Consider the following 19,022-nt stretch of genomic DNA (forward strand, 5'->3'; position numbering starts at 1 on the left):
TCCACAAAAGAAATCAGTTAGTGGGTTAGTTTATACCCTGAATCCTGAGATTTTACATTACATGTAAATTGTATCTAAGGTTCATAGATATTAAATCCCTGGTTTGGTTTGGGGATCCCTTCCTACAATTGAGAATTTAACCAACAAGTAAACATTGCATTCCTTCAGCTCTAATTCTGTTACTGCACCTTACTCATGTGATAGCCCATTGATTTCTCATATAACTAAGTTTTTAGCTCCCAAGTTCCACTTTATTAGATTAGCAACATTTTACTACTTGACTTCCACACAAACCTGCTGAAATCTATTTTACTGGAGAAAAGAATCACCAAAGTCATTATAAGAGGAATGAAAGATTTTCCTTTCAACATTCACAGGTAGTTCCCATTATTAGTCTTACAGCCTCTGGGCTCAAGCCCACTAGACAAAATATGTAGCCAAAAAGTATCCTGCATGGAAATGCTACATTCCTAGAGTATGTCTACAGTACAAAATTATGTCAACCCAAGTTACATCAACGTAAAGCCGCTGCAGAATTAAATCACTTTTGCATGTCCACATTACGCTCCTCGTGTGGGCCGTGTTTATCCTCACCAGGAGCACTTGCACAGACTTAACTGTCAATGTGGCTATTGTGGGATTGCTTCTGGAAGGCAACAACAGTCGATGTAAACAACACAGTGTCTACACTGACACTATGTTGACCTAACTACATAGACGTCAACTCTACACCTCTCATGGAGGTAGAGTTATTAATTTCATGTAGTGGGTGAGTTATATCGGCAGGAGCGACATTTTAGTGTAGACACTTGCAGAGTTAGGTCAACATAAACTGCTTTATGTCAACCTAATTCTTGTGTAGACCAGGGCCTAGCTAACAGCCTCACCAAAACTGTTCACATATTCTTTGAGTCACAAACAGTAGATAAAGGATTTTATTTTTCTTCCTGGATGACCTTGAAAAGCTTCTGCAAATCTTTGGTCAATTTCAAAACTAATCAAGCCATCAAAATACTTTAAGTACATCTCCCTTGCAGAATAGGCCCAGTTTAAAAATGCTTTTTACATGCTTGTTAAAGCTTTTTATCCTCTGGGTCTGCCGGGTTAACGTTCCCTAAAGGCGGTTCTAGGAAGCTAACACCACCCTATAGGATCAAAGACCACTTTTTTTCTTTAAAGATAAAAAACATTCCATTAAACAGAGCTTCATTACAAGGGTAGGAGAGACAATAAAAAATACAGATCACTTTTGTTCTTAAGGAAATAAAAATAAAACTTTGATTTTCTTCATTTTCAGAGCCTGTGTGATCATATTTACAACTAGCTAAACATAGCAGAGAAATCAATTAATCAGAAAGTGTAATATGACCTACATTGGGATAGTCTCAGTGAACAGAAAGAAACCTTCCAATTCTTCTGCAAAGGAAGAGAGGGAAAATAACTAAATCTGAACATATTACAGACTTTTTAAACTTGTGTGTGACCAGCTGAATGAAAATGGTGAATCTAAGGTTGCCATAGAAATAGGTTGTTCATTAGTATCCCTGATAAAGCAATGGTGAAGAGATGCATGTTAGATTCTAAATTTGGTTCACAAAATATTTTGTCCTTTTCAAAGCTCATCAAAGACAATACAAATCATTGGATGGCTCTTTTCCCTCATCTCTCTTGAGAGCAACAGTCGATCTTTTAAAAATCCATGGAAGTAGTGATATACTACCTGACAGTGACACTTCTATGCCTTCATGTGATCCACAACAGAAATAGTGGAGAACAGGACTTCTTTATCAGAAATCGCAGAGGTGGGGCTGAATTGTAATCTGAAGGGGACAATAATGTGTTTTAAATGTTTGCCCCTTTGTATTTAGGAAGTGAACTATAGTCTATATCAGAGAGACAAGTCCTTCCTTTCTAGAGATAAATTCAGGACTACCAATGTCTGCGACCCAAGAAGTCCCATCTGAACTTGTTCACCATGCTGGTCTCTCTGCCAGTCCAGTCCCCTGTGTATGGCTGGGATTGGAAGAAATATGAGTTAAAAAGATATTACACCTCAAAAGCATGGAATTCACTACATAAGCCGCTATAGTTAAATGTGCATTCTTTGTATGGATTAGGAGGCTGTTAGTGATAGTGATTTGCATATGAAACTATATTGAAAAATGTGTGACTGAAATTTTACAGCATTAATATATGATAGGAAGTATATGTTCTTAAACTTATTTACTTCCTTGTTTCTGAAGTTTTGTATTTTATGACATATACTAATGGAAGCAACCTTAACTAATGTATTACTATATTTTTTATTTTAATTGATATAAATTAAATTCCTTTACTGAATCTCACTAAACAGGGGTACTCAGGATTATTCTCTATTTAAATGTTTATTTCGAGACTAACTGGGAAAAACTAGGCAATTAAAAATATTGTATTGTGTGCATTTTTTTCTACACTGAGAAAATGAAGCTGTATTTTGGCTCAAAAAATCTCTAATCTCATAATACACTAGCAAGAAATTGTGTATTTAGCAACTGGGTTTTCATTGTTACTCCCTTGCAAATGTCACTTCAAGCCACAATCATTATAGATAAATCAGGTTAAACAAAACTATTTCATTAACTACCACAAACAAATTCTTTAGATCATATATTCATGTCTCCTTTAGAAGTTAACTTTAGTGCTACTTCTGAATTCTGAAGTGCAGAGTTACCAATTCTATCCTAGAATACAATTACATTCTTCTCACTGGTCATTGGAGGATTTGTGGTATCTTTGTATTTTTTCCCGTTTTTTCTATGTGGTCTTTTAAAATGAACCTGTGAGAGCATGTTGATGAATAACATTTTACTTTGCCAACAACAATTTTTTTAATGTATCACCTATTCCTTTTTCTCTCATATTATGAGATTAGCCATCCCTCCACCCTGAGGACATATACCACAAAGCATTTATTAAATAGTGACATGGTTTATTGGAGCAGGGAGGATTCATACATACATATTTGTGTTCTCCTGCTGTTATTAACCAGGGACCGAATTCCATGCTATACAATCCTTGCTATACAAAACACTCCCAGTGACATCGATGAGAATTTTGAACAAGCAAGGACGGTGGAGCTGGGCACCAGGTCGTGTTACGTTTCTACTGAAATCCATAAACAAACAAAACAACAAAACCAAGTGTTTATGGTTCAAAATATTGTTTGTCCAACAAAATTGCTACAACAACTTGCATCAATTTTTAAAATGTTCACAGGGCATCAGTATTAGCTTGGTGGAAGCGGACTTGCCAGGCACTGCAACAACCAGGAAACTAAGCCTCTTATTCTGAGCTCCGCGTTCCTTCCTTTTCTCAAATTAGTAGGTCTAGCATCCCTGCCGTTTAAGCTCTGGCAGAATTAGTGCTATACCGCACAAGCTGTTCAGGCCCTGGCAGTGGCATCCACATGGCAGAGCAGTGTAGCCCAAGCTGTTTCAGTGGAACATTACTATAGTGAAGCATGAGCAAGGCTGAGCTCTGGTCATGCGAGAATTCAGCCTCTGCCTTCAAGCTGCAGAGGGCTCTCATACTAAATTTAATGCATTAGATAATGTTCAGCTGAAGTGTATGATCTAATCCCTTCTCTGTACTCCCAGGGGATTAGATAATTGATTGGTGAAGCATGCCGAGTTATAGTAAACAACATGTCTGCATCAGGACAGCCATCAAATTGTATTTACTTCTATTCGTCAACAACTTTTTATAGCCAAAGCCCTTGGATTGTTTGAAACAGGTTGTTTTGAATCACAACTCAGCTGCCTCCTTGCCACCCTTAACGATATCCATTTACAAAAGTCACTAAGTATATTGGGGAGATGGGATAATGCCTCTTCTCTCTTAATGAACTCCACCTCTCTTATTATTAGCCACTCCCTTCCAGCCCCTTTTCTCTAGCAGAGGAGGCAGAAAAACAGCTGTCTTCACAGATGACATGAAATCTGTTCTCTGGCTGACTAGCAGAGAATGCTGATAATTGGGGCTGTCTGCCCCAACTCATCCAGGAAAGCAACAGCTTCTACTAGCCTGAGGCCTACACACTTGAGTCCTCCCCTGCCAGCTATCTGAATGAGCCAGGATAACGCAAGAGACTTAAGCTAAGAGTCTAATGCATTTATAGAAAGAGAAATTAGATATGATGGACACATTTATAAAATGATTATACATCCCTTGCTCTGTCAAAGCTTTGCTGTATGACCTGGGCAAGTGTGTTAAACTGTGATTATTTTCAGAAAAGAGATCACATAAATATGGCACCTTCTTACTCAACCAATTACTCCCTGCTTGTTGCCAACCACACCTGCTCTCTTCATGACAAAAAATATTATTTTAAATACGTAATTAGCTCCTATTATCCTATGAAGCCAACACAGCAACAGGAGAGCTGGATTCTGTTCTGGACTCCGGGGCTAGGAGTGCTAGCTTGGGGCGGGGGCCAGCGGCCGCGGTGGAAGGGCTCTGGGCTCCAGTGGGGAGAGCAGTACTTCGGGCCAAAGGGGCCAGACTGAGAGCTAGCCTCCCCCAGCCAGCGGTTCACACACTTCCCATGAGTGTAAATCTAGAGTAACTTAATTAAATGTGATATATGCCATCATGTGCCGCAATGCCCCTCTGCCATGTACATGGGTCAAACTGGACTGTCTTTACGCAAAAGAATAAATGGACACAAATCAGACGTCAAGAATTATAACATTCAAAAACCAGTTGGAGAACACTTCAACCTCCCCGGTCACTCAATAACAGACTTAAAAGTGGCAATTCTTCAACAAAAAAACTTCAAAAACAGACTCCAACAAGAAACTGAGGAACTGGAATTAATTTGCAAATGGGACACCATCAAATTAGGACTGAATAAAGACTGGGAGTGGATGGGTCACTACAAAAACTAATTTCCCCATACTGTTACTCACACCTTCTTGTCAATTGTTTGAAATGGGCCACCCTGTTTACACTGGCCTCATTACCACTACAAAGGTGATTTTTCCTCCCTTGGTATTCTACTGTTAAGACTAGCCCACTTCCACTATAATTGAATTGTCTCATTAGCACTGACCCCCCATATTTTCATGTACTGTGTATATATACCTGCCTACTGTTTTTTCCACTCCATTCATCTGATGAAGTAGGTTTTAGCTCACGAAAGCTTATGCCCAAATAAATATGTTCATTTCTAAGGTGTCATAAGTACTCCTCGTTTTTTCATTAAACTCAACACTGAAGAAACAGATCAATATTTGCTGCACATTTTCAAATGCAATGGGTTTAACTCAGGTTACAGAGTAGTGTAACTTAACTGCATTCTAACTATAGTTATCATACACCTCAGCTGCACCCAGCTTGCTGGTGATAATGAGCAAGTCAGAAAGAAAATCTCTGAGGGTTTTGTCCTGAAATCTTACTTCAGATTCTACCTGTGATCTGAAAGGCAGGATCTGAAAGGGCTGGCAAAACCCATGCATTTACCAATTGAGCACATATTTGGTGTGAAAAACATCAAGCCACAAACATGAAATGCAACTTTTATTTCAGATCATTAAAAAGGAAAAAAAAAACCTAAAACTGTCTCAGTTTCCCCTTCTGTCAAATGAATAATCATACTTAGCTACTTCACAGGGACTGCTGTGAGGGTGAATAAATGTTTGTTAAGTACTGAAATTCTAGGATCAATAGGACTATGGAAGTTCAAGGTCTCTTTGCTTTCTCTTTCTTCCTCTCACCTTCCTCCTTCCCAACACAACCAGATCCTTCTGTTTTCCCCTCACTTCATCCTTTCACTCCTTGGACTTCCAGCTCCTCCTCTGTGTGCAACACACCAGTACTTCTCCTACAGGATCCCCAATTCCATCTTTTTTCAACCCCAAAAAACTCTTAAATAATAATAATTGGAGATATACCAATCTCCTAGAACTGGAAGAGACCTCAAAAGGTCATTGAGTCCAGCCCCCTGCCTTCACTAGCAGGACCAAGTACTGATTTTTGTCTGAGATCCCTAACTGGTCCCCTCAAGGATTGAACTCACAACTCTGGGTTTAGCAGGCCAATGCTCAAATCACTGAGCTATCCCTCCCCCCACTTGATAAGCCAACTTTTTCATGATACCTACCAACATGCTCCATAGACTGTTGCTTGTTCTCCCTCATCAAAGGTAGGTGGCTTTGATGGGGTCACAGTATGAAAACAGAGGGTCTCAGCTCTGGAACTCTTCCTCTTGGGCATTGAGTAGCATCTGTATTCATATTTCACTTGCTCTGTGGTTCTCTCAAGCCAAAGATAACCCAGCATAATTGCCTCCTCTCTGACTCGAAGGAAGCCCAAAACACTTGCAACAAAATTGCTGCAAATCAAATAGTTTCTTAAATGATTAAATGCCTGGTTTAATCTAATGCAGGGGTTCTCAAACTTCATTGCACCGTGACCCCTGTCTAACAACAAAAACTACTACACAGTCCCAGGAAGGGGGACTGAAGCCAGAGTCCACCGGAGTCCTGCTGCCCCAGGTGGTGGGGCTCGGGCTTTGGCTTCAGCCCTGGGGCTCAGGCTTTGGCCCCAGACCCCAGCAAGTCTAATGCTACACTTTGGGTTCTTTTTATTTGCATTCTGGGTTTGAATCGTTAAGAGTCATGACCCTGAGGCTAGAAACTTACTTCAAAAAAGAAAGAAAAAAGAAAGAAGGACATAATGTGAGAGTCACAATAAAATCACGAAAGTTGGCAACATTGATGCGCTTAGAATGGGTGCACTCCAAATTTCATATCAGTTTCAGAGGTGTCACTGTTCTAGCAGCCAGGGCCGGTGCAAGGATGTTTCGCGCCCTAGGCGAAACGTCCATCTTGTGCCCTCCGCCCCCCACCTCCGCCCTGAGGAGCCCCCCCGCGGCAGCTCCCCACCCTCCGCCCTTTGGCACCCCCCCCCCCCCCGCCTCAGCTTAGGCACCACAAGACTGGGAGGTGGGAGAAGTGAAGCAGTCACGGCGTGCTCGGGGAGGAGGCAGGGCAGGAGTGATCTGGTGCGGGGTGTTCCCCTGCGTGCCGCCCCCCCATTACTTGCTGCAGGCAGCCCTCCCCACGCACCCCTGCCCCAGCTCCCTCCGCCTAAATGCCGGGGGCAGCCAGAGATCCAGCCACCGCAGTCGCTGCCGAAGACAATGGCGCCCCCAAATCCTAGTGCCCTAGGCGACTGCCTAGGTCGCCTAAATGGTTGCACCGGCCCTGCTCGCAGCATTCCTTGTTAAACCTCAGGAATATCGCTGGAATCAGTAATACCTCTAAAACAAGAATGAACTTTTGAAATGTGTCCAGTGTACTTCCTCATCTCATAAGGCTGCTGAGGATTAATTAACTGATATTTTAAAAATGTTTTGGAGATGGAAACTGATATATAAGTGTTAAAATGCTGTTACTGGCCATAAAAAAAAAAGCCTTTCCAATACTTGACCCTATGTCTGTAATGAAGAAAAAAGGCCTCAAAAGAAAGCTTCTAAGTCATGGCCTAATAAGTTAAGAGAAACACTGAGTCAGCTGTATGCATTGGCAGGAAAAAAGTATACAAAGTATTTTAGACAGAACTGAGAAATCAGTCAGCAGTTTTAGTCTTTCCTTGATCTTGCAAACTGGTATTCTTCACAAGCAGGAACCCACTGAACAAAGTAAACAACTGAATTCAACAAATATACTACACTGTATCAATGGTATATATGGTATTGCATGTATTTCTTCAAGCATTTTTATATCTAAAGTTTAGAAAATAGCATTAATATATAACAGCCTTTAATTCTGTACATTACCATTAATCAGGGGTATAAGGCTTTTACAATTTTTAATTTTATTTACATTGCCTCAAACTATCTCTCCAAATGAATGTAGTTCCCTCTCTCAGAACAGATCCACAGTTCTCAAGCATGGAGCTAGTCTGGCATGGGGTGACCTTTGGTCGCCAAACCACAGCAATACAGTACACGCGAGTGTTCCAGATGGCCATATTAATTTTGGTCTCAGTAGGAAACCAGTACATGCCCTGCCTATCTAACTTGCAAACATTCCCTCTGCAAACATTTACAATCCATGCATTTTGTTATCCAATCACTCTACGTGCCTTCCAGTCATACTTGTGCCTATAATATATTTCTTTTATTTGGTTCATTTTCATTACACACAGAACTCAGGCATTAAAACAGAGTGAAACATTTTACAGCCTGCAACCCACAGCAGCACAGAAACCATAATGAATTCACAGATGTGATTACCTTCTTTTAAGTTAAAAGCATTACTTCAGAAAGGTCATTTCATAAAATGGGTTGATTTGCTGAAGAATGAACATACCTCAGCTTGTCCAACAGCCAATCCTCCAGACGAACTCTTGTCAGCCTGGTTCAAACAAAGGGTTGCTTTAATTAGTGAAATATTACCAACTGATGGGGCAAATTCCAAAAATACTTCACTACAATTAGGAAAGCTTTCCTTCTATTCATTACTACACAGCATTTAAGAAATAATATTTAACCCCTTGACAGCCATATAGGTATACCTTTAGTAAGGCCCATGCAGTCTCTCCCAACTGTCTCTCACAATGCTGGCTACCGTGCTGTGGAAAAATCATTGCTGCATCAGAAAGGCTTCTTGCAGATATTATTAATTACAGTTTTCAGTTTCTATTTTTATTTGTATTTTGGGCTCCTTTACCAAAGTGTAACTTCCTAGAAAATTCTTTCTTTACAGATTTATTTTGGTGTGTTTATACAGGTTTATTTATACAGAAATTTTGACCTCATACATTTGATCAAAAATGGGTTGCTTCAGAGCAATGCAATAAACACAAGAGGTTTTTTGGAAACCTCATACTGTTTTTATTACAGTTTCATTAATTGTTCCTACCCTGTATGTAATCATCTACATCCTTACACATTGGAGAAGACCTCCGTGTTAGACCGAATGCTTGTCTCTCTCACCAACAGAAGTTTGTCCAATAAAAAAAATATTACCTCCCCCACTTTGTCTCTCTAATATCCTGGAACCAACATGGTTACAACTCTACAAACATATATTACATATGCCCTTTACAGCCAAATTTACAAACATAGGCACTGAAGCTCTGCATGCATATTCATCCTCATTGCATGTGCATGTGCAAACACTTCTTGGCTTGTTTTAAGATTAAGCTAAAGTGTCATTATGACATACCATGGCTCATAGTCAATATAAACCAATCATTCCTAAATAAGGAGCTTACAGAGAATTAAGAGGTATTTGCTATTACCCTTACTCTGCTCTTTATCAGCTCATGCCTGTATTTATCTGACCCATATCTTTGGTCAGAAATTATGAGTCTTTTAAATGGCAATGGGTCAGATCCTGCTCATTTTTCTTACACAAGATGTCCCACTGACTACAATGGAACTATTTATGTGAACAAGGCTTTGACTCTTGGAACCCATCTTCTTCAGTACTTCTGATCCTATGTGAGCAAGATACCTTATGAATTTTTCACTGAAATTACACCTTAGCTGAACTATTCCTTTTATAAACATTACCCTATAATTTGCTCCTGGCTTTCTATTTCCTGTTATTTATTGTAGCCACAGTTTATGCTATATCTGGATGCCTTTAAAAACTAATTTTACAGCCAGCATCTTGTTGTATAACCTATGGCAAGGTTTACTTATCTAACCTAATGTTCTTATTTTCTACAATCTCAACCTGTTTAAATCCAACAATTTACTTTTTCTAAGAAAAGGTAAGTCTCATACATATGTCATCTCAGGAGGATGTGTATTTGGCTTTGCATTATAAGGGTCATATATTTACATCAGTTGTAAATTTGTTCTCACGAACCCCACTTTTGTAGATATAAGTGATTACGGCCCATATTTTGACAGTCAATGGGATTTAGGCTCCTAAATGTCTATGCCACTTTTGAAAATAAGACTTAGGATCCTAACTCACTTAGGATGCTGCTATGTTGAACCCAGCAATGCCTAAGTACTTTTAAAAATCTGCAGAACATGTATGAGAAAACAGGCATTTTTGCAGACACAAGTTGAAAGGGAGCAGCTGATAAGCTAGCCCTCTAATAGGGTTTTGTTGTTATTGTTTTTAATAATTGCTTCATATGAATCTTCAGCAGCCCAAGCATCACTGAAAGGGAAATTTTGGGACCTAAGTCCTTTTCCCTGCAAAGAATGTAATAAAGCCTATACGTGTCCTTTAAAAAAACCCCACAAAAGCTGAAAATACACAGTTGTATTTCAGCTTGATATCAGTCGGTAACTATTTTATAGAATAGTTAAGCAATGTGTGTGTGACTTCTCTTAGCCCATTGGACTTTCTTCAGCTGTCAACACGTGTGTGAGTACAGGGCAGCAATTACCAAGCCCCACAGAACATACTAATGCAAGTTTAATAAATAATAATTATCCCTTGTAACTCATTAAACCAGTGGTTCCCAACATTTTATAATGATGGCAAGCCATCTGTGGGGAATGACCCAGCGTCTCAAGATTTAAAAGCATGAGCCTCTAGTACTTGAGTCAAAGAACCAGGTCTAATATTTAGAAGCAATAGCTGACTTATAAACCTCTATCAGAGGTTCAGCCACTAGAGGGTGACAAAGAGCCACACTGTGGTAGCATGGGTTAAACATCTGTAGTGAATCTCTCTCTTAAAATGGCTTGGAGGATGGATGTTTCCTTGTGCCCATTTGCACCATGCCCTGGCACCATTATCTTCTTTTTCTTCACAAATAAAGCCAATGCTGTACAGAAATCAGTTCATCCCACCCACAGATGTATAGCATGAAGTGCAAATCTGGCAGCCATATTGAGCCAGCAACTCTACACAACTGCTCTTAGTAGAGGGGGAAGGGCACAGTGCCATATCTAACTAAAATTACAGGGGGTGTTGAGATAGATAGAATGCAATTACTCATGTTGGAATATGGCCAGGATACTTGGCCTAGAACAGCAATGCTCATTAAAAGTTCTAAAGGACCTTTAATACCCAAAGACATAGTTCAACAACATTCAAAACAAAAGCCCCTCAACTACTACAGCTGAAATTTATAAGCAACACAGAAATTATTCAACTGAGACCACAGTAAAAGAAAGCTTATAAACCTGTTCTGGAATCAGTTAGGGTAACAGAAATGTGGAGTGCCAGTCTTTAAATTCTGCTATTTAATTCTTCAGCGTCAAATGCCCACAACTTAACATACAGTAAATAAACAGGCTTACCAATTTTCCATTGTGGCATGTTGTACATGAACAGTATTTCAAAGTATAGAAAATAATGCACACAGCTATGTCTTTCTGAAGGAACCACTAAGGAAAAATATGAATCAAAATCTGCAGTACCTGATAGCTAGTAATTCTGAAGCACAACTCTGTGGTAAATTCCATAGCCAAGAAATTCCAGCATACAAGGCGCTCTACCTGTTTCATCAGATAATTTTAGTCAATTCTGGTTCAAACACCTGCTTAACACATGAACCATTTAGGGGAAGAGGAATATAATATGCTTGTCATCCACAAATTTCAAAACCCTTAAAAAGGTAGATGAAAAAACTGAGACACAGGTGGATTTAAGCTAAATATTTCAAATGTAAGTACCTAACGTTAGGCATCTAAATAAAATGACTGATTCTCAGAGATGCTTAGCATTCAGTGACTTCAAAGCAACTCACAGGAACTCCCATGCAATCTTACATCACTTTTCAATGCAATATGTATTCTCATGATTAATTACTTGTACTGCAGTAAAAACACTCCAAAACTGAGATTCGCACTGAGTTTAAAACCAAGCTAAATAACACAAGGTGTAAATAATTTTATTTTCCGTGCATATAATTCATTGAAAAAACGCCTTTCTGAATTTACTCAAAGCTTTCAAAATGACAGAATTCTGCGCCAGTATCAATAGGGAGCTAGAGGGGAGGGGCTTACTGCAGAATCAGTGTCCCACAGTATACCACAGAATACATAGCACTCTGAATGCAATGAACATCTTTCAATGGCCATTTTATAGCGAACCCATGGCCAGATCAGGAATTCTGCTGATCTTTCTCTGACAGCATTTTCCTCTCTGCTTTGGAACTCAAGCTCAGCAGACAGAGAAACGTCTTCCTGCAGGCAAGAATGAACAATCTTGCCCAATTACATAGCCATGTGTGGGCTATGAGCAATTTTCCAAACATAAAAGGCAAAAGGGAATTTGCTATCCATATATTAACAAGTTAAAACATGCCACCTGCAGATGGAAGGGATCAAAGTGTCTATTTGAGTCACCTCAAAATTAATCCCCTCCAGGAATGTTTTTCTCTCACTGTGTTCCCCCCCACCCCCAAGAGCAGAAAGCCAAGCTCAAAGAATGTCCCAGCTTTTTTATACAAATATGATATTCCCTAATACACCACACCCTCTTCTTTCTGTAAAATAATATGTTTTTTCTCCCCCACAATCCCCAAACACACAATGCAGCAGAGAGCTGATTTCATATTTATTGTCTATCAATCATGAAGCCATGTTTTGTCAGAAAAAGATTCATTGCAAGTTTCTGTTGGGAATGGCATTTCCTTGATAGAAAGGCTTTCTTCATCATAGGACAGATCACACTCTGGTTGCAACTTGAAAATTCTTCCAGAGTGCAGAGAAGATGGACAAGTAAAATGTATTGCAACCTTTAAAACACAAAATGCAAAACATGGAATCCTTTTTACAGACGTAAATAAAATGAGTGAATTTGATGAGGGCAAAAATGTAGGAGGTAAAAAGAAAAAATAGCCAGCCAGTATGATGTGTAGACTTAATATCTATGGTCAGTGAGAAATTTACTCCAGGTCAGAGAAGACCAGGTTAAAACGTATACACCATTGAAGCTCCATGTTGAGGGTTTAAGTAGAACCAGAATGTTGCACAAGCCTTGCACTGCTTTCTCTGCAAATGGGGTGGACTTCACACCCAGTGGCCAAGCTGAAAATAATATAATAATAATTATGATTTGGAGGGGGCTTGGAAAGATGTATCCGTTCTTTTAAACCATAGACCAAAAGCAATAGTCTTCAAAATAGGCGTAGGCAAGTTTTTACTGTTCCCACAAACTGCCCAATTCTCCTCGCACTGAAGCAGGAACAAAACCCATAATATACATTTTAGTAACTAGTGATGACAGGGCCAGTCCTAGGTGTTTTGTCTCCAGGACTAGGGTTGCCAGCCCTCCTGGATTGTCCTGGAGTCTCCAGAAATTAAAGATTAATCTTTAATTAAAGATTATGTCATGCAATGAAACCTCCAGGAATATGTCCAGCCAAAACTATCCAATCCGGGATGGAAAAAGTTTTCGGTGCTCCCTCCCCACCCAAAAGGCACAAGCAAATGAACAAAACAAAACAAAAATATCAAGATTTGGATCCCCCAAATGTTGACACTAAGGGCAGCCACTGTGATGACTCACCATTAAGACCAGTGGCGAGCCAGCAGCAGCAGCAGCACCCCTTCTACTTTCAGTGTCAGCATGCTACTGAGAGTCTGAGAACTGCATAGGAGAGAAATGTCTTCTTCTGTTTATGATCTTTACTACTAATAATAATAATTTGTGTAACAGTAGTGTCCAGAGATCAAACTGAGATTGGGCCCCCAATGTGGTCTGCACTGTACCAACTAAAATGCAAGGGTTTTTTAAAAAATGAATTGATCCTTATCCAAAATATATTTCCGCTTTCAAAAAATTTTATGTTTCAACAACTGGCTTATTTTTGAGTGAAAATAGGCTAAACGTCACACAATTTTGATACAATTGGACTAATTTTGAAAAATTGGAAGGAACTGCAAAAAACTGTGGCTTTTCAGGTTCTCTTATTACATTTCCAGTATTTCTTCCTTCCTCCCTTCCCCTTCCCTCCCCCCCCCAGTAAATAAATAAAATTCTTAAAAACAACAGTGCTCAGGATAAACACTATTTCAATCATCATCATTCCATTTTAGAATTGCTATGTTTGGCATCAAATTAAACAACTCTGGAGACCTTTATTTGTTCACAATACAGGTAACGCATCCATAGCAGGAGTGCCAACCTCCCCCACTAAACCCTGATATCGCCTTTTGTTTATATTGATATGATAACACCATCAAGAGCAGTAGTTAGAGCCTATTTTCATAGAGCTTTTGGCAAGAGGGACAAAAGTTTATTAGGAACTGGATGGAGGCCATGAACTTCTTTCACATAGGCCACTGAAGAGCTATTAGATGGTAATGACTTGGGCTTTATGTCCATTTCAGAGTCGTATGTTCCATAATTCAGAATAATTCATAAACATCAGAGTTAGATCTAAACGTTAAAATAAGAAGCACACGAGATCTAAAACATCTGAATGTTGTAAAAAAAAAGTAATAGACTGTTTACAGTGGATTCTGCTTATTAGCAGCCCCTCAGCTCGGCTGCCAGCAAAAAGTTGCTATTATCTGGCTGTTGCTAGTACGAGGAAGGCAGGTTTGAGAGGCAGCACATAGGGAAGGAAGTGCTGGGACGTGCCTTCCCTGGCTACAGCCTTGCAAATCTGCCTGCAGGGAGGATGCAGCCTGGATGCCACTGGGAGCAGGGGCGCTGGGGGCTCACGTTACCCTCTCCAAGCATTAGGGCTCAGCACATCCCAGTGCTCCTTTCCTGTGTGCAGTCCTCTGAGAGGGCACAATCCAGAGAGCGCAAGAAGAGGTACGGTGCAGTTCCAGCATCTGGGCTGCAGTTCCCCCTACCCCTGTCCCACTACTGCTCAGCCCACAGCCTCCCCTCCCATCTCACCACCCCTTACCTCCTGTGCAGTCCCTGCATACAGGCCAGTTTGCCGGGCTGCAGCCCCAGAAGGAAGCACTGGTATGGGCTGACCACCAGCTGCAGGCAGGTTTGCAGGGCTGCACTTGGTCATACACCAAACAGGTCCCAGCACTTTCTTCCCTGGGTGCAGCCCCGCAAACCTGCTTGCACGGGGTGCTCAGCACGTCTCGCCACTTTCTTCTAGGGCTGCAGCCTTGCAAACCTGCCCTCAGGTAGAGCCTTTCTTCCAAAAATTATTGCTAATAACCAGCATGCTGTTGCCAATATCCAAATCCCATTAACATTAAAATCAATGGGACGGGATTGGTTCCCAGATAAATGTTGCTATTAACCAGAAGTTGTTAATATCTGGGTTGCTATTAAGTGGAATCTGCTGTACTTGTTCCAGGTAAGAAGGAATGACTCACAGGAACAGCCTGTGTTACTATCCAAATATCATCTTTTATTACAAATAAGGAACAACAAATATATTTAAGAAAACCATGACCAGTTCAGCAGTACCTATGTCACTAACGGTAAAATGTCATCATCAGCCAAATATTCTTATGCTCATTGATTAGCACTTTACTCTTAGAGTAGCCTCACTAATGAGGACCCAACCAAAACAGCTTCTTACAAACAGTTCACCCATCTCTATACATAGGAATAAGCAAAATACTTGCAAACATTTAAAACAAGTAAGAAAAGCTTGCTTCCCTTCAGGGAAGATGGGGTCTCACAAAATAAAATGCTCGTAAAAAGATGATGTTCATATTTGCCAACTTTTAATCTCCAAGAAACACAAACACAGCAGTACAGGCAGTCATCATGATGTTCTACGATCCCAAAGGGCCTCAACACCTACATTTGCCTGGAATTTTATATTCAAGCTCTCATACAGGTTGAAAGTATTACAAAAAAGTTCACGCTCCTTCCTTCACTCAGATTCCATAGAACTTCTATGTTGCTTTTGTCAATTAGTATTTTCACTTTTCCTCTCCTATTTTTTTTCCAGTGAATACCTTTTCTCCTGCTGCAAGCTGTTCAAACATAGTTAAAGCAACCTGGAAACTCTCTGCACCTTTAGGCCACTAAAGCGTTCTCTGAGGGTTCAGATAATTCATTCAAGTGAGTGAGGGAGTTTTCCCACTTTACTCCATCCCCAATGGGAGTCACAGCAGTATGGAAGAACTACCACACAGAAGAAGAACATTTTGGACAAGCACATATCAACTAGAGTTAGGCCTGAATTAAAACTTCACATCTGAATACCTGAACTTTAGGGTGTATGAAATCTGGATTCAAATTCTGTAACTAATGTAATTAAAAAAAAAAGAGGTGCTACAAAAAAATCACAATATTAAGGAACAAATGTTTCAGTCTTTCATTACTTTTGCCCTGAGAGTTGTCAGCGCTACTTACAGTACAAAGGAAAACCATGATTTGCTCAGCACATGCCCTTCATTTCTCCTACCGCTGAAGTACAATGAAGCAAGACATTCTATCTGCTTAAACAGTATCATTTCTTTCTAAAAGTTCTTTCTTCTGCAGCTGTACAGGTCAACACACCAGCTAGTCATCAGGGATTTGCTTCAAACAACTGTAACGGTACCCACATGAATGAGTCAAAGACAAAGAAAGTGAGTTTAATGTCTGAAGAATAAACCTACTATACTCTAAATGCTAATCAGGCAGAGCCCTCCTGTGCAAATAATTGAGAAAAGTACCTGTAACTGAAGAAGTAATGAGACAGCTAAGGAAAATAAATGTATTCCAGGATGTATAGGAATATAATGAAATACTACATCATACAATAATAAAATAATTTGCAAAAATGTGTTGTTCTCATCTGAATTTCTGAAATCATTTTACAAAGATGGATATTACTAGAGGGAATACTGAGGCATGGAGAATCTAAATGGTTTGCTCATAGTTACATACAGAATCAATAAGAAGAAAATCTAGTTCTCTTGACTTTCAGGCCTGTGCTCTGAGCACTAGTTAACACTGCCTCAAACATTGGATTAAAAACATATGCTTTACAACAGTTTCTTTTAAAAATCTACTACAATCCTTTAAAAGAAAGTATGGTCATTGAGAGAACACACTCTATATAGGTTCTATTAGCTTAATTTAACAAAGGTGTCTAACAAGCAGGATAATTACACCTTGAGAAATTCCTGCATCAGTGGGAATACAGAATTTCATTAGAAGTGTATGCTTCGAGTGTTACATAAATCCCCTGAACATTTATATGAAATGTTATGATTCCCCAGGAAAGCATGAACCATTCAAAGCCAACAATCATAAATGCCTTCTACTATCTGCTATTTCCTTCTGGTAATGTGTTTCTTTAGCTTCATATCACATACTACTTCCAAACCATTATCTGAAACTTGAACCTGAACAGACATCTCAGCTATTTTCATTCGGAACCAATGCTCAGTACTTACAGTCTCCAGAGGTCATTACTGGACATAAAAACTCTGGTCTTTTAGATGGTAAGATTTAGTGCTGGGACTGTCATTTACTACATTGATACTGCACAATGGAGCCAAGACCTAGCTAACACCTCTAGACAATACGGCAAATCAACGTTTGATAATAATATGAAATGCATAATTTATTCAACATATTTCACATTTTTGGAGGAAATGATTTGTCACAGGGTTCATTTAGAGTTGGCAAATAGTACAGCAGAGGCGTGTGTTTAGTTGCAGATGACTACGTTGACAGCATGAGCAGCTGTGCTGGGCAGAGGCTTGGCAGGAGCATAACGTGTTTGAAGTCTGTTGCAGGGTGAAGGAAATCGAGGGATTCAAGCAGCAGGATTCACAGGGATGACTTGCTGGTCTCAAACCTGAAAGGAAAGAAGCCCCTCTCCTGCTTCTGGGAAACAGGGTGAACTCTGGTTTCTCTCTTTCTCTTAATGGGAGAACGTAGCTTCTCTTCTCACCCTTCTCTCCATTTCCACTGAAACACTCCTCCTTTCTCTTACTTTTGTGCCTCATGTTCTCAAATGGGCAAGGGCTGCAGGAAAAGCAATCCGTGTGTGACCTACAATCTGCCATCTCTGCAGGGCTGTAGTAGTGCCAAGGCCCTGCATAAATCGGGTGGGTGGAACGAAGCGTTTGAAGCATTCAGCTTATCAGAGGACTTACATGGTTTTCATACACACAGTGATAATGAAGCAGTCCAGCAGGGATGGCACTGAAGAGACACAGGTGTAATAACCAAAACAGAGGCAAAACTAAATGATCTCATGTGGAAAACTGCAGCAGATACCAGGCATGCATCAATGCTAAAGTTCAGGGAAGAGGGTAACTGAGTAGTAGAAAAGCTATCTGCAGAACAGGCAAGCCAGATACAAGTAAAAGTTAATATATATTACACAAACTATCATCAAATAATTTATAACCTCAGGATATTTTCAGACCATAAATGGTTGATAATCATGCCTGCTCACATCACCAAGAAAAATAATCTACAAGACTCAAAACTCCAGCATCCAAACTTTTTCCAAATGCAGTTATCTTTAAACAAGCAAGTTTGCCCTTGAACTCTTACCCTCATCAGTAAGTAGAAAAAAAACATACCACTATGGGCTGTTCCTGATCTCATTTGCATTAGTTTTGCACCAGTATAACTCCATTTGCCTTCAGCGGAATTATCCTGATTCACAGAAATAAGGCCCATCAGCACATTTAGGTTTTTCCTCTTTCTGCGTGTTCCCAAGATGCCAAACATGCTCATACACTCAGAATTCTGCTCTCTGCTCCTCAGAGAGCTTGTTACAAAAAGCAGGGTGTTCATTTTAAAAGGTTTTTCCCCAAGAAAATGACATGTTACATCACACTATTATCAGAACTGCAGGATAAAGACACATCAGAAAATGTGGTTCCTTATGAGTTTCAAGCAGCCTGGGGAAAAACAACAACCAAAATCACGGTTTTCTGTTACCGATCTTTCCCACCAACAATCTATGGCTCTGTAAATCCCTGCTTAATCTAGCACCATTGAAACTAAATTGATAGCCTCCCTCATTTTATGCTATCCTCATCAGAAATCGTCTTATCCACTTCTGGCCTTAGCTTTTCTCCAGTCTTCTGATCCTTTTCCAAACTCAGTTCATCTGCTAGTCTACATGGCTTCTTTAGCCTTTACTGCTGCCTCCATCGCCCATGTTCTCTC

The 19,022-nt window shown here is 39.9% G+C and overlaps 1 protein-coding gene across 8 annotated transcripts in view; it reads right to left on the minus strand.

Moving 5' to 3' along the window:
* TNS3 (tensin 3) overlaps nt 1–19,022 on the minus strand; it is a 350,809-nt gene that overhangs the window by 280,570 nt on the left and 51,217 nt on the right. For 4 of the 8 annotated variants that reach the window (XM_039523943.1, XM_039523946.1, XM_039523942.1 and 1 more), the window contains one exon: nt 8,355–8,399. The exons of 2 other annotated variants lie outside the window; for them this stretch is intronic. In XM_039523943.1, coding sequence (XP_039379877.1) covers nt 8,355–8,399 — 45 coding nt within the window. Of the gene's footprint in view, nt 1–8,354; nt 8,400–8,559; nt 8,617–19,022 lie in introns of those variants that run through there. 2 more of the 8 variants (XM_039523950.1, XM_039523951.1) reach the window with 2 other exon arrangements.

This window comes from Mauremys reevesii, linkage group 2 (assembly GCF_016161935.1).
Source record: "Mauremys reevesii isolate NIE-2019 linkage group 2, ASM1616193v1, whole genome shotgun sequence".
Taxonomy (NCBI): domain Eukaryota; kingdom Metazoa; phylum Chordata; order Testudines; family Geoemydidae; genus Mauremys; species Mauremys reevesii.